Genomic DNA, 15,559 nt, shown 5'->3' on the forward strand with positions numbered 1-15,559 from the left:
GTCCAGAATGAGTATCAACCACATGGCCCCAGATTTCTCTTTTTAGTCCCAGACAGAATCTCCTTATTAGTAACTAAAAACATTTTTTGTTACTTCATACATGGATTACTCTAGTTATTTAACAGAATATTGAATGAATCCTGGACTTACACTCTTTGGACAAAGATACTGAAAAAGAAGTCAGTGGACCAGAAAACATATACCGTTAGGTAAATAAAATATTTCTATCATTCAGTATTCAAAGGAAAGTTATGAATGCTTATTTTTTTAAAATGTTATTTCCCTCAGCAGAAATGGTTGTACCTTTTAAATTTAGTATTCCTAACAAAAATATGCTTTGGTTAGGTATTAGAAAATAGCACATCACCGTTAAGAATCTTGGCAAACTTACAGCATCTTTTTGCAAAAGAAAAAGGAGGTATTTTTCCAATACTAGGTTTTTACAAGGCATCATAAACTGTTCCCTGTAAACAGAGCCGCCTTCTTACACAAGTCCTCCAATACTGTTACTGGAGTTAAATTGGAAATGAATTTTTGTCAAGACAGTAGAGACATTGATATTTTTTTTTTCTGAAAGGCAAATCTTTTGGGGCATTTGCCTCAATCAAAATGATGTTCTGTATAGCTGAAATCACTCTTTAGTAGCTCCGATGGCTCCTGAGGTAACACTGTCAAATTAGAAGAATCTATCATCAGGCCACCACAGTCTATTTATACCATCCACTGGGATTTAATGTCCAGAATTCACTGAAGGAAACCATATTTCAGTAAGAATGCTTATTGAGGTGAGCTAAAGCTCTAGAATTCCCAGATGAGAATGTTAAAGCCACGTTGGAAAACCAGCATTATTGAAGGCCCCCGTTCAACCCTCTGAATAAGCTGTTTCTTCCACAGCCAGTAGAGGATCCTTTTACCAGCTTATCATAGCTCTCTCCTTGTTATGATGCTTGAATCCATACTGTAATACCACAGACACCCATCCTTCCTCAGTGCTCTCCCTAGGCAGAGGAGTAACTGTAGGGCAGAATGAAAATGTTCAAGCTGTCTTACGTTTCAGACAAGTAAGAGTTTGTCCCTTCATTTACTCTAAATCTGAGGTTAGCAGCAAATCCAGGGATGAATATATATATTATTATTCGTGGTAGTAATCTTTGTGTTGACCTTGAAAGTTCATAAAATTATTTCTTGAGCTTTAATTCTCAAAATAATTCTATTTATATTTATACTGTGTGAGAAAAGTAGAATATAAATTCTCATTTGTGAGCACATTTTTGGCTCACTAGATTTCAGGAGGCCAAAGTATTCCTGATTTCTTGGAACACTGAAGTGCCAATGGAAAATTAAATAAAAAATACCTGATCTGAATAGCCTCTCTCTTGAAGATGACACCTATTTGGGTAGTATTTTATTTGATTTCGTGTGATGCCCAGAGTGCTTTCTATATTCACTCTTACATCTTTGAGAAAACGTTTTACCTCTGTTCACAATTAAGAGTCAAACTTATCCCACTTCACTCTTACCATTTTAAAAGTTCCCCTAGAAATAGCAAATTTCCATAAACTGGGTATCATCTTGTTTATTAGCTAGAAATGCTTATGGCAGCACAACCTGCCCATCCAGCCAACTGACGGCAGATCCAGGAGGCACCATCTCTTCCAGAAAGCCTCACAGAGGACTGAATATATTAGATCAGATTTTGTTTGTACATCAGAGGCTCCCAGGCCAGAAACTCTTATACCTAAAGTGAGGCATTAAAAACCTCAGTATCTCAACTAATCCCTTATATCATAAAACACATTTTCACAGTGATTGGCAAGCCAGTCTTTCATTAGAACGCACCGGTGTACAACAGCTTTGGGAAACCCTTTGTTTCGCACCAGTGGTATGGTGAGCATTTATCACTAAGATGACTTCAGTGGGAGTGTGACTCAGAAGGTGGTTACCCATGAATTTTCCCAGTAGTTTGGGAGACTTGAGTGGTGAAAATAAAGAAACCCTGAGTGATTAGGGAACAATGCCAATTGTCAGGGTACTGAAAAGCAATGGCTTTGCTACCCTTTGAGAAGCCGGGATCCGGGAGGAGGGGCGAATAAAGAATGGTGTTGTGACAGCTTAGACCTCGCCACAAAACACCAGCATATTTTAAAGGGAAGGAATGAACACACTTGGCAATAGAAGCTAAAAATTGAGAGACTACAAATTAAGCCTCTGCTTGCCTAGCCAACGTAATTCATTCTCTGTTTTGGCACTGGCTACTCCATTATTTCCCCTTGTGCTGTTCCTATCTTCTGCCCCCTCTTTAACCCATGAAGAAAAGGTGACGGCACTTTCAGCTGCTGTAAACATGAAGCTACTGACCAAATACTTCACATAAGGATCTTCACTGTGGCTCTTAATCTTCCAGCTGAATTGTGGGATCTGCCCTTCGATTTCCGTGTCTACTTCAAGGTTATTAAGAGTCAGTCATCCCCCAGATAACACCACGGTGTGAAAAAGAACCTGAGAGACAGCAGGCTTGTTGTAGAACTTAACCTTTGATACTGGTGCACAGTACCAGGTGGCACGAACTGTTACTCATCTACTCAAAGGTTAAATTACCTCTATAAGAAAGTAAGCAACATTATAAGCTCCTTTTCTACGTTCACATTCATTAGGCTCACTTCAATGATAGAAAACGAAGATTCTAATTAATAAGAGTTTAAACTAAAAAGATGTACTGGATCCACTCCCAGCAAAGGTTAATAATGAATTCATGTGCAGTTTTAGAATGTGACAGTCTTCTGTAAAAATGCCGTTTTCAATAAGCAAGTTATCTGTAGAGATAATTTCTAAAGAGCGTATAACAGTGACACTAATTTTAATTGGTCTTGTACTATTGATGAGAAAGGGTCTGGATCTTGCCAACTGCTATATTCTTTCTATAACATCCATTTGTTGGTTTCCTCTTTAATTCTTCCTTTTTTTTTTCAAAGCTTGGCAAGTTTAGAATTTTCAAGAATCTGGACATAGAAGCATCTTTGTTTTACAAGTGTCAAAAGTTTTCATTATACATTATTACTCTCAATCAACAGGTTGTTTCTCAAAAGGCTGCAACAAAGCAAGTCAATCAGATGCAAAATAGGTTAATAGAAAAAAACATGCGTGGTGAGAGAAGTGCTGAGTCCTGTTCAACCTGGAGAAAAGTGCAAACGGAGGAGCCGCTGACTAGATTGCTTAACAGTGAAACAGCTCAGGTGAGAGGCTTTTTGTTGTGTTTTTTTTTTTTTTTTTTTTTTTTTTCCTTAACGTTACATTAGAATATGCCGTTTGGGAATAAAGACCTTTTATTTTCTCCTGGGGGCCAAGGTTGTATGGTTTTGTTAAATGAGAAGGGGCAGAAAATATCCTATCCAGTGGATAAAATCAAAGCAGCCGACACCAATCATCACAGAAACAGAATGACAGTGAGCACATTTGCGTACAGATCTGATTTCTTTACCCTGAGAACGTAATGAAGTGCACTTAAATTTTTTATGCCATCTTTGATCCATTAGGGACTCTTAGCATATTCCATACTCTTACATGGGTTCCTCCACTCTCGCCCTTATAATCAAATGTGAGTGAAGAGTTTCCCTGTTGATACGGTTGTATTGTAAAATGATGTATTTTTTACGTTATTCGATCATTTGGTTGAGTAGTGACTTACCTTTAGCAGAGGACTCATTCAAGCAACAGCAAAAGTCTTTCCTAATCGAACCTTTTTCTGAGAAGAAGGAGAAGCATACAATCAATGTATTTATATCCTCAATGAAAAAATATTTATTTTCCAAAATGACCAACGTTTTATATGATTTATACACCATCATTTTCCTCAAATAATTTGAGGTAGTTTAAAATGTGAAACAGGATATTTTAATGCCCCCACCTTCTATCTCCCAAACCCTCTCCCCTCAAAATTGGTTTATCAGGCATTGAGACGTTAATCACTAAACTGAGCACTGAATTTGGCTCTGAACCTCTTGGCAGCCAAGGTGAAAATTAGACACAGACAAGTTGGGCATTTCTTACCCAACCAACAAGCATACACGTTTATCCAGAGAATGTTTTTACAGTACTAATAAGAATCCTTTGAACTTATAGTTCCCATTTGTAAAATTACAAATATTGCTTGATGACAAAATTTTGAGATTCTTGTGTGTTCTTTTTCAACCTGTACTATGCACCAGAATCACTTTGTGTATGGAGATAGGAAGGGACTATAAAAAAAAAAAACCTGATGCCCAGGTTCCAAGCCAAGAAATTGATTCATTGTAACTAGTGTGGGCATTTGTGATATGTGTGTGCAGATTTTATCACTCCAGAAAGCTCTTTGTTCCTTTTCTCAGTCAGTCCCTTTCCCCCAAACAACCACTGTTCTGATATTCTGATTTTCACACTAGGTTAGTTTTGCCTCTTCTAGAATGTCACGTACCATGTTAGTCATACAGAATGCACTCTTTTGTGTCTGTCTTCTTTCACTCAGCATATTTGTTTGTTAGTTTGTTTTTGAAACTCATCCATATTGTTACACGTATCACTAATTTGTTCTTGTTGAGCAGAACTCCATTGTGTAGTACACCATAGGCCATATATCCATTCTCCCAGGACACCTGGGCTGCCCCTGGCTCTAGCCATCATAACTAATAGTTACTATGAACATTGTGACACAAGTCCTTCTATGGTTACATTTCATTTGTCCTGAGAAGTGGAATTGCTGGTTCACAGGGCAGATGTATGTTCACCTCTATAAAAAGCTGACAAGTGCTTCCATTTTGTACTCCCACCAGTAATCCCAGATCCTCCCCAGCATTTGGTGGTGTTGGTCTTTTTAATTTTGGGCATTCCAACATTTATGTATTAGTATTTCTGTTGAGTCCGATTATCAATGACCTGTTAATTAATAACTGTGGGCACCATTTTCATGTGCTGACTCCCCATTCATATGTCTTCTTTTGTAAAATGTCTTGATCCATTTTTATTTGGATGATAGTCTCTTTATTACTGAGTTGTAGGAATTCTTTATACATCTGTATTGTGGATATGTTCTCCTAGTGTGCAGCCTCCCTATTCATTTATTTGTCTTTAATGAGCAAAAACTGTTTGTTATTTTTATTTGAAGTTCAATTTATCAATGTTTTCTGTAAAGAAACCTGGGAAAACTTTGCCTATCTTAGGGTCACAGTTTGCTAAATATTTTTTTAAAAGCCTTCTAGTTTTGGCTTTCATTTTTGAGTCCATGAGCTCATTCTTGTGTGTATAAGGGGTTGAGGTTCTTGTTTTCCATCAGAGCCAGCTGTCACAGCACCATTTGTTAAAAAGATTTCCTTTTCCTAATTAAATTTCCTTGGAGTCTTTTTCAAAAGTCAGCTGACAGTGTAAATTGTGGTCTATTTCTGAACTCTCTCTTGTCTTCTAATCAGTCTATCTGTCCTTATACCAAAACCACAGTACATCAATTACTGCAGCTTTACAACCAGTTCTGAAATTAGGTAGTACAAGTCCTTCAACCCTTTTCTTCAAGAATGCTTTGGGTCCTGTTCCTCTCCATAAAATTTAAGAACTGGTTTGTCAATTTCCACTAAAAAGCAAAATGGAATTTTGATTGTGATTCCACTAAATCTAAAGATCAGTTTAGGGGCAACTGAAATCCCAACAACACATTTGAGTCTTCCAATGCATGAACCCGATACTTGTCTCCATTTATGTAGATTTTTAATTTCTCTAAGTGTTTTGTAGTTTTTGGTGTAGGTATCGTATACATCTTCCATTAAAATTATCTCTAAATATCTTGTTTTTTAATTCTATTGTAAATATCATTTTGTATATTGACCTTGTGTCTTGAGATCTTTCTAAAGTCACTTTTTAATTCTCGTTTTTTGGTAGATTCTTAGGATTTTATACACAGTCAGTAATGTTTGTGAATAGAGTTTTGCTTCTTTTCCAACATGTATGCCTTTCATAGCTTTTTTTCATGCTTTGTTATACCTTCTATGACCTCTAATACTACACTGAGCATGGGCATCCTTGCTTTGTTCCTGTTCTTTGGCGGAAAACATTCATTCTTTATACATTAAGTATGATGTTAGCTGTAGGTTTTTCCTAAATGCCCTCTTATCAGGCTGAGGAAATTTCATTGTAGTTGTTGAAAAAAATTAAGTCATGAGTGTATATTAAGTCCTTTTTGGGGATCTACTGAAATGATCATATGATTTTTCTCCTTTACTAGTGCAATGAATTGCATTGATTTTTGAGTGTTAAATCAACCTTTTTCTCTGGGATAAACCACATTTAGTCATGATGCGTTGTCATACTGAATTCAATTTGGTATTATTCCATTAAGGGTTTTTATATCTACATTGATGAGGGATATTGATCTGTAATTTTTTTTTCTTATAATATCCTTGTGTGGTTTTGTTTTCAGGTCATTATGCAAATTGGACGTGTCTATTTTCAGAAACTGTTTTAGCAAGATTTATCTTTCATAAATGTTTCCTAGAATTTAGCAAGAAAATCATCTGGGCCTAGAATTTTATTGTAGGAAAATCTTTAATTATGAATTTACTCTCTATAACATATAATGATCATTAGATTTTCTTTTTCTTCTTGTGTCAGCTTTGGTAATATGTATCTTCCAAGGAATTTTTTTCTTTCTTTTTTTTTTTTTTTACAGTCTAGCTAGATGCTTATCACTTTTATTGATCTTTTCAAAGAACCAATTTTTGGATTTGTTGAATTATCTACTGCTGAGATTTTTTTTTTCTCTTTTACTAATTACCATTCTTTATCATTTCCTTATACTTATTTTGGGTACTCTTTTTTTTAAGCTTCATAAGGTAAATGCTTAAATCATTACTTTTAAGCCTTTCTTTCTAAAATATATAAAGCTATAAAGAATTTTAAGCAGTGTTTTAGATGTATTCCACAAATCTTGATATATTGTGTTTCATTGTTGTTCAGTTAAACGTATTTTCTAATTTCCCTTCACTTAGTCTTTGACCCCATGGATTTTAGAATCATGATTTTTTAATTCCTAAATATTTTTGAGATTTTATTGCTATGTTTTTGTTATTGACTTCTAATTTATCAGAGCATATTCTTGCAATCCTTTAAAATACACTGAAACTTGTTTTATGGTCAAAAAGAAGACTTAGTTTGATGAATGTTCCTCATGTGCTTGGAACGAATATATATTCTGAATTTGGAATTTACTATTCTATAAATGTTGATTAGGTTAAATTGATAGTGTTGTTCAGTCCTTCTATATCTTTACTGTTTTGCTTTATTTTGTCCTCCTGTTTAATCAATCAATGACAAGGTATGTTAAATCTTCAACTGTAATTGTGGAGTTGTCTATATTTCCTTTAGTTTTATAAGTTCTTGCTTCATGAATTTTCATGCTGTTAATAGGGACATACAGATACAGAACTGTTACGTCTTCTTGGTGAAATATTGTTTATCATTTTAAACATCTTTCTTACATGTGTCAATATTCTTTTGTCTTGAATTTTACTTTAATTTTAACAATTCCAGCCTTCCTATGATTAGTTTGCATGGTGTGTCCTTTTCCATCCTTTTGTTTAATGTTTGTGTTTTGTGTCTTTGTGTCTGTGAGTGCTTTTGTAAATAACAGTTTACGTCTTGCTTTTTTGCATGACCTCACAAACCTTCCTTTTAATCTGTCCCATTTCCATTTAATGTAATTATCGTAGTTCAATTTAATCTACAATCTCACTATTTGGTTTCTTTCTGCTCCATTTATTCTTTGTCACTTTTAACCTCCCTCCTGCTTTCTTTTGGAGTAAGTGGGAATTTGTCTCTCATATCTTCAATTTGTAAACTCTGCTTCTCTGGGCTGTTTTGTTTTTGTTGTAGTGGTTACTTTAGTACAGCAAGATATGGCTTATGGGCCAAAGTCAGCGGGTCACCTATTTTAAGTAGTTATATTTAAATATACTTATATGGTTGTATTGTTAATAGTTAAAGTTAAATAGTTATATTGCAACATAGCCGTACTCATTCGTTTACATATTCTCTTACATGTTGTCTATGGGTATTTCCATGCTACAGTGGCAGAGCTGAGTATTTAGAACACAGACTGTGTGGCCCCCAAATCCTAAAATATTTACTATCTGCCCTTGAAAGAAAAAGTTTGCAAACCCCTGCTCTAAAACCACTCTAATTAAAGTTTACTTTAATAATATAAAAACTCTAATTAAACTAATACCCAGAATATTGTAACTATAATAAAAATTGAGACATATTACATTCTTTTTTTCATATTAAGTCTTCAAAATCTGGTGTGTTTTACACTAACTGCACACCTCAATTTAGACTAGCCATATTCCAAGTATTCAAGTCATATGTGGTCGGTGGCTACCATATTAACATAGCTCTAGAAATTATAATATACATCTTTCACCTGTATAATAATCTACCTTGATTTAATAAACGACTTCATATATAATGTAAGAATCTTGCAAAAATACATTTCCATCCTTTGTGCTACTGTTGTCATACTTTTTTTCCACATATATAATTAATTCCATAATGCGGTTACTATTGTGCTTTAAAAAATCAGTTTTGGGTCGCCTGGGTGGCCCAGTCAGTTAAGCATCCGACTTTGGCTCAGGTTGTGAACTCACAGTTCATGGGTTCGAGCTCCACATTGGGCTCTGTGCTGACAGCTCAGAGCCTGGAGTCTGCTTCAGATCCTGTGTCTCCCTCTCTCTCTGCTCCTTCCCTGCTCATGCTCTGTCTCTGTCTCTCAAAAATGAATAAACGTTAAATTATTTTTTTAAAAATTACTTTTATTTCAAAGAAATTGAGAGGGGGAAAAAAAAGTCTCTTATTTATCGCTGTTGGAATTCTTCAGCCCTCCCATAGATCTGAGTTTACAGTTGGTTCATTTCCCATCTTCGCAGAGAATTTCCTTTACCATTGTAGTGGAAAGTTCCTGGAGACTAATTCTCTCACTTCTTGTCTGAAAATATCTTTATTTCACTTTTACTTTTTTTGTTTGTTTGTTTTTATTTTGTTTTTTGGTGTGGGAGAGCTGGAACTATATTTTACCTCTGAATTTATTTTTTTAACATTTCATTTTAAAATAATTGCACACTCAGAAATTGCAATAGAGGGCTCCCATGTACCCTTCCTTCAGCTCCCATGTACCCTTTACCCAGCTTCCTCCAATGACATCATCTTATAACAATAGTATAATTTTCAAAACCAGGAACTAACTTTGGCATACTACTATAAAATACATACCTTATTTGGTCATCAGTTTTTACATGCACTCATATGTGTATGTTGCTGTTAAATTGTATTACATGTATGGACTAATCACAAAAATTACTGTACGGAACTGTTCTAGGAAGAAACTCCCTCACATAGAAACTTCCGTGTATTGCTTTATATGGACACCCTCCCCTTTATCCTAAACCCTGGAAAGCACTGATTTGTTCCATATCACTATAATTGATTATCTTGAGCATGTTGTACAAATCAAATTCTTTACTATGTAACTTGTTGAGATGGGCTTTGTTTCATTCACCATAATGCCCTAGATAGAGATCCATCTGAGTTTGCATGTATCAATATAGTTCATTCCTTTTTACTGATAAGGAATGTTCTGAAGTATGGACGTAGTGTTGAAGAACATGTGAGTTGTTTATTCTTCACCATTTAGTGTGATGTTAGCTGTATATTTTTGGTAGGTGTTATCAGGTTGATGAGGCTCACCTCTATTTCTAGTGTACTAAGAGTTATTATGAATGGGTATTAAATTTTATCAAGTGCTTTTTCTGTATCAATTAATATGATCATATGATTTTTCAGCTTTACACTGTTGCCATGGTGGATGACATTGATTAGTGTTTGAATATTGAACTAGTCTTACATTTCTTTAATGTTTGTTTATTTTTGAGAGAGAGAGAGACAGAGCAAGAGCAGGGAAGGGGCAGAGAGAGAGGGAAACACAGAATCTGAAGTGGGCTCCAGGCTCCGCGTTGTCAGCACAGAGCCCAACGTGGGGCTTGAATTCACAAACTGTGAGATCATGACCTGAGCCAAAGTCGGATGCTCAACTGAGCCACTCAGGCACCCCTCTAGTCTTACATGGTATAGAATTCTTTTCATATGTTGCTAGGTTCAATTTGCTAGTATTTTGTTGAGAACTTTTACATCTGTTAATGAGGACTACTGGTGTGTAGCTTTCTTTTTATTCTACTGTCTTTATCCGGTGTTGGTATCACGGCAGTGCTGGCCTCATAAAATGAGTTTTATAACTCAAATAAGTCTTCCTCCTTTTAATTTCTGGAACAGAATTAGTAGAATTTGTGTTGTTTCTTTTTAAAATGTTTTAGAGGGGCGCCTGGGTGGCTCAGTCAGTTAAGCTTCCGGCTTTGGCTCAGGACATGATCTCACCGCTCATGAGTTCAAGCCCCACATGGGGCTCTGTGCTGACAGCTCAGAGCCTGGAGCCTGTTTCAGATTCTGTCTCTCACTTTCTCTGCTCCTCCCGTGCTCACACTCTCTCTCTCAATAATAAACATTTAAAAAAATTTTAAAGTAAATATTTTAGAGAATTCTCCAGTGAAACCATCTGGGCCTAGAGATTTCTCCTTTTCACTATGGATTCAATTTCAAGAGTAGTCAAAGTTCTCTGCAAGCAGCCAAATAGTTAAATATTTAGGTTTTATAGGTCACATGCTTAACAATTCAGCTGTACACCATAGTACAAAAGCATCATATACAATATGTAAACAAATGAGTCTAGCTGAGTTCCAACAAAATTTTATGGCACTGAAGTTTGAATTCCATAAAATTTTCCAATCAGAAAATGTTTGTTCCAACCATTTAAAAATTTAAAATTAATTCTTAGTTGGTAACTCTACAAAACAGGCTGGATTTAGACTGGGCAGATTTTCCTATTCTTTGTTTCAACTTGATTTTTGGTTTATTTTCCTTTTTCTAGTTTAGGTAGAAGGTTAGACTATTGTTTGAGCCCTTTCATTTTTTCTAATGTAGATATTTAATGCTATAAATGTCCTATTAAGTATTGGTTTAACTGTATCCCATAAATCCTTATGTAATGTACTTTTCTTGTACCTATAATTTTATTTATTTATTATTTATTTACATTTGTTTATTTCTGAGAGACAGAGACAGAGCATGAGCAGGGTAGGGGCAGTAAGAGAGGGAGACATAGAATCAGAAGCAGGCTCCAGGCTCTGAGCTGTCAGCACAGAGCCCAACGCAGGGTTCAAACTCAGGAACTGTGAGATCATGATCTGAGCAGAAGTTGGTTGCTTAACCGACTGCGCCACCCAGGTGCCCCTAATTTTACTTATTTTTTAACGTTGATTTGTTTTTCAGAGAGAGAGAGCAAGTTGGGGAGGGGCAGAGAGAGGGGGAAATAGAGGATCTGAGAGCAGAGAGGCTGATGTGGGGCTCAAACCCACGAGCTGCAAGATCATGACTTGGGCTAAAGTTGGATGCTTAACCAACTGAGCCACCCAGGCACCTCAGTATTTTTAATTTTGTACTTTTTCATGAGACTTCTTTTGATGCCTTGGCTATTAGGAGTGTGTTAATTTCTAAGTGAAGATTTTTTCCATTTTCTTTGTTACTGATTTCTAATTTATATTATTGTCTGAGAACATATTTTGTATCATTTCAAATTTGTTAAGGTTTATTTTTTGACCCAGGGTATGGTCTTAATGAGAGATTAAAGAGACCATGCATTCTACTGTTTTGAGGTGTAGTGCTCTATAAATATTATCAGATCCCATTGGTTTGTGGTATTATTGATTTTTTTTTTTTTTCTATAGCTTGGCTAGTTAGCTCTCTTGTAGTTCTATTAATTCCTGAGAACAGGGTTTTCTAATTAGAAGGATGTGAGGTATACTTTTTTTTTTTTTTAATGCATGATAGTGATGGGTCAGTTGGGCTCCTATCCACAACATTTGAGGCCAAAGAGACATAGAGGGTTGCTGCTTTTTGCTAATGTTTGCTTAATGCAGGCTGGGCATGGTCCTTAGGGCTCTACTGCACAATGTCCACAGTGTCTGTTGCAGAGGAAGAGAGGCACTACTTATGTTGTGTGAGTGCAGGGAAGGACAGTCTACAAGGCTCTACCCTTTGGTCTCCAGAGTATCTGGGAGAGAGGGAAGAAGAAGTCAGTGCTCAGTAGTACAGGCTGGGCATTGACAGGGCTCTGTCTCATAATTTCCATAACGCCAGTGGAGAGGGTACTGCTTTGTTAGTGTGGGGTTGGTCTTTTGACAGGGCTCCACTTTAGTCTCCTCAGTGCTTGGTGGGGAAGGGTAGGTGTGCTCCCTGGTTAACGCATGGTGGTGACACCTGACAGGACTCTACCCCAGTTTCCACAACCCCTAGTGGGAAGTGGGAAGGGTACAGCTTCTTTCATGGTGTTCACCTAAAGTACAGCAGGTTTAGGAGACAAGTGTCCTGAACCGTATACTTGCCCTCCTGCTGATCCACTGTTTAAAGACAACAGGCTTTTCCTGGACTTTTTTGTGTGCACAGTGTTGTTTTCCAATTGTAGATTGCATTGTGGCCCAGGCTGGGATAAATAGGCACCAAAAAAAAAAAGGTGGTTGGGATGAGACTTGGGGCTGGGTCATTCTGTGTGTTCTAAGGTCCTTATCCAGTCTGCCTTCTATTCTATAACTTTCAGAATGTTGTATTAATTTTTGTCTAAAATCTTTAGTAGTAATTAGAAGGAATAAAGTAGAATGTACTTACTGTCTTGGCTGGGACTAGATGCCCTCACCTTCATTGTGAAGGCCTCACCTGACATGAGATTTTTCGTTCTGAATTTAAAAATGTTTCTTGTCATCGTGTGTTTTTTTCCGATGAGAAGTTAGCAGTTATTCTTATCATTGACCCTATATATAATGTGTCCCTTCTGGCTTTTAATATTTGCTTTTTATCTTTGGTTTTCTAGAGATAGTTGTCTTTATGTTTATTCTGCTTTGGGCTCATTGAGCTTTTTTCATCTGTGGGTTGGTAATTGTCATCACTGGAAGTTTCAGCTAGGATTTGTTTCATGCCTCAGTCCCTCTTCTCTGAGATCCAAATACATGCAGTTAGAATTGTCTACCTTCTCTCTCAGGCCTTTTCGGAGGCTCTGTTCGTTTTTCAAATTAGTCTTTTATTTTGCTGTGCTTCATTCTGGTCCTTTGCCTGGTCTCTACCTATTTAACCAGTGGATGTTTAACTTCATTTATTGTATTTTTCCATTCTAGAAGCATTTTATTCCTTTTCTCTGCTGAGTCTCTCAATCTGTTCACTAATTATGTTTAACTTTATATTTAATTCCTTGAACATAGTTATGTAGTGGTTTTATTGTCCCTGTTTGATAATTTTACCATCTGGGTCACATCTATTTCTCTTCTTCTCCTAGTTATGGGTCACAGTTTCCTGTTCCTTGTGTGTCGTAAAAGTTTTATTATTCGTTGAATATCGTGGCTGCTAGTCAGTTCTTGAAACTCCACATTTTATTGTATTCCTTTAGAGAGTACTGACTTTTGTCCTGGCAGACAAATGATTTATTGGTGGCTCAACTTGATTAGTCATGTCTTCACTTCATTTAGGCTTTTTGAAGGCTGGACTAAGGTAAAGATCATCTGAAACTGTAGCCTTTATCAATCTGGGTGTTTTCCTCTCCTCCAGAATCACAGCCTTGTTTTCTCTGTGTGATAAGTTCCTTCATATATTTTGTCCAACTCTATTGTTTTGTATTCATTTCATGGGCTTTTCATAGCAGGAGGGGAGATCTGATGCCCATTATTCATGGCTAGAACTAAAAAGGGTATTGGTATTTTTCATAGCTTCCTAATTGACTCTGACATGCATTCATGGCTAATAACTTGCTCAGAATTCAAGGTTTCTCAGCAGCACCACTCTGGGCTTACTGAGCTGGCTGTCCTGTACACTGTAAGCCATCTCTGGCCTTTATCTAGTAGATGCCAGTAGTACTTCCTCCCAGTTGTAGTACCCAGAATGTCTCCCGAAATTGTTAAATGTCCTATGGAGCACAAGTGTCCCAGGTTCAGAAACACTATACTGACTAGGATTATTGTATGCCTTAAGCCTCTGCTACTAAAAGTCTGCTGTGCCAACCAGCTGCACTGGCATCACCTGGAGCTTCTTAGAAACACAGAATCTAAGTCTTATCTTAGACTTTCTGAATGAAACGTGTATTTTTCATGTTTGTTATTTTTGAGAGAGAGAGAGAGAGAGTAAGACAGAGGATCCAAAGCAGACTCTGCACTGACAGAAGAGGCCAGTGTGGGGTTCAAAACTCACAAATCGCAAGATCATGACCTGAACCAAAGTTGAGGCTTAACCACCTGAGCCACCCAGGCTCCCCTGAGATCTGTATTTTAACAAGATCCCAAAATGATTTGTACGCTTTTTCTAATGTTTGAAATACTATGCCATAGACCAGAAAGCTTTTTCGTAAAGAGCCAGATGGTAAATATTTTGGGTTTACAGCCTAGCCTTTGTCAGAAACAATTCAACTCTGCCATTGCAGTATAAAAGCAGCCATACACAGTAAAATACAAATGAGTGTGGCTGTGTTCCAATCAATCTTTATTCACAAAACAGGCAACTCACAACATTTTACAACCTATGCCATAGACTATCTTGCCCAAGCAGATCTCTCAGTAAGCCGAAGACAACTGGTGGTTAAATCCTTAGATGAGGGCCTTCCCATTTGATATCAGTTGTTGCTTAAAGAGAGACTAGGTACACAGACTTCTCTAGTGTGTAACCAACCTTGAAATTTTAGTAGCTTGACTTCTGTTCTTACCTGGATGGGGATATCGTCTACTTCTACATGTAAGTTATTATATGTAAATGCTACTTGTTAGCTAACTAGTGGCTCTCCTTCTTTAAAAATCTAAAATTTGATGGCGTATTTCTTTTTCTTTGTGGGAGAACAACGCTTTAGGGGACCACAGGAGTAATTATTTTGCCTTTAGCAAATAAAGCTGACAAATTTTTTTTTTAAAGTAGGCTCCACACCCATGTGGGGCATGAATTCATGCCCCTGAGATCAAAAGTCACGTGCTGTACACCCTGGGCCAGCTAGGCACCTCTAAAGCTGAGAAAACTTTAGGACAATTGGGATAGTGTGTCTTTATTAGCTCTCAGGCAGTAAAGAGTAGCTTAAAGTTAGTTATTTGACTTTCAATGATTTCTTCTAAGTAGAAAAGTTAAAGGGCCTTCCTTCAAGACCTCTATTTTGTTTTGTATACCTTATGTAGAAGGTAATTACTTCTTGCCTTCTAAAACTGCATCCTGAAAGTGACTTTTAGGGGGGTAAAAAAGGCTCTTTGAAGAATGGTGGTTTAGAGGTCAAGAAAGTAGCTACTGTGAAGAATGATGGTATTACATCAGATGGTTGAAGATTGAAATATTTTGCCTTGTTTTTTAATTTTTTCCTTCTAAGTTACTTGATAAATAGTACAAGGACAGGGCAGGGCAGGTCACCAAAGTGAAGCAGAAACAG

General features: G+C 36.7%; 1 protein-coding gene across 6 annotated transcripts in view; it reads left to right on the plus strand.

Moving 5' to 3' along the window:
* Window positions 1–15,559, plus strand: part of VRK2 (VRK serine/threonine kinase 2) — a 103,572-nt gene that overhangs the window by 85,097 nt on the left and 2,916 nt on the right. For all 6 annotated transcript variants that reach the window (XM_042981432.1, XM_042981431.1, XM_042981437.1 and 3 more), the window contains one exon: window positions 3,072–3,233. In XM_042981432.1, coding sequence (XP_042837366.1) covers window positions 3,072–3,233 — 162 coding nt within the window. The remainder of the gene's footprint in view (window positions 1–3,071; window positions 3,234–15,559) is intronic.

Source organism: Panthera tigris, chromosome A3 (genome assembly GCF_018350195.1).
Source record: "Panthera tigris isolate Pti1 chromosome A3, P.tigris_Pti1_mat1.1, whole genome shotgun sequence".
Lineage (NCBI taxonomy): Eukaryota > Metazoa > Chordata > Mammalia > Carnivora > Felidae > Panthera > Panthera tigris.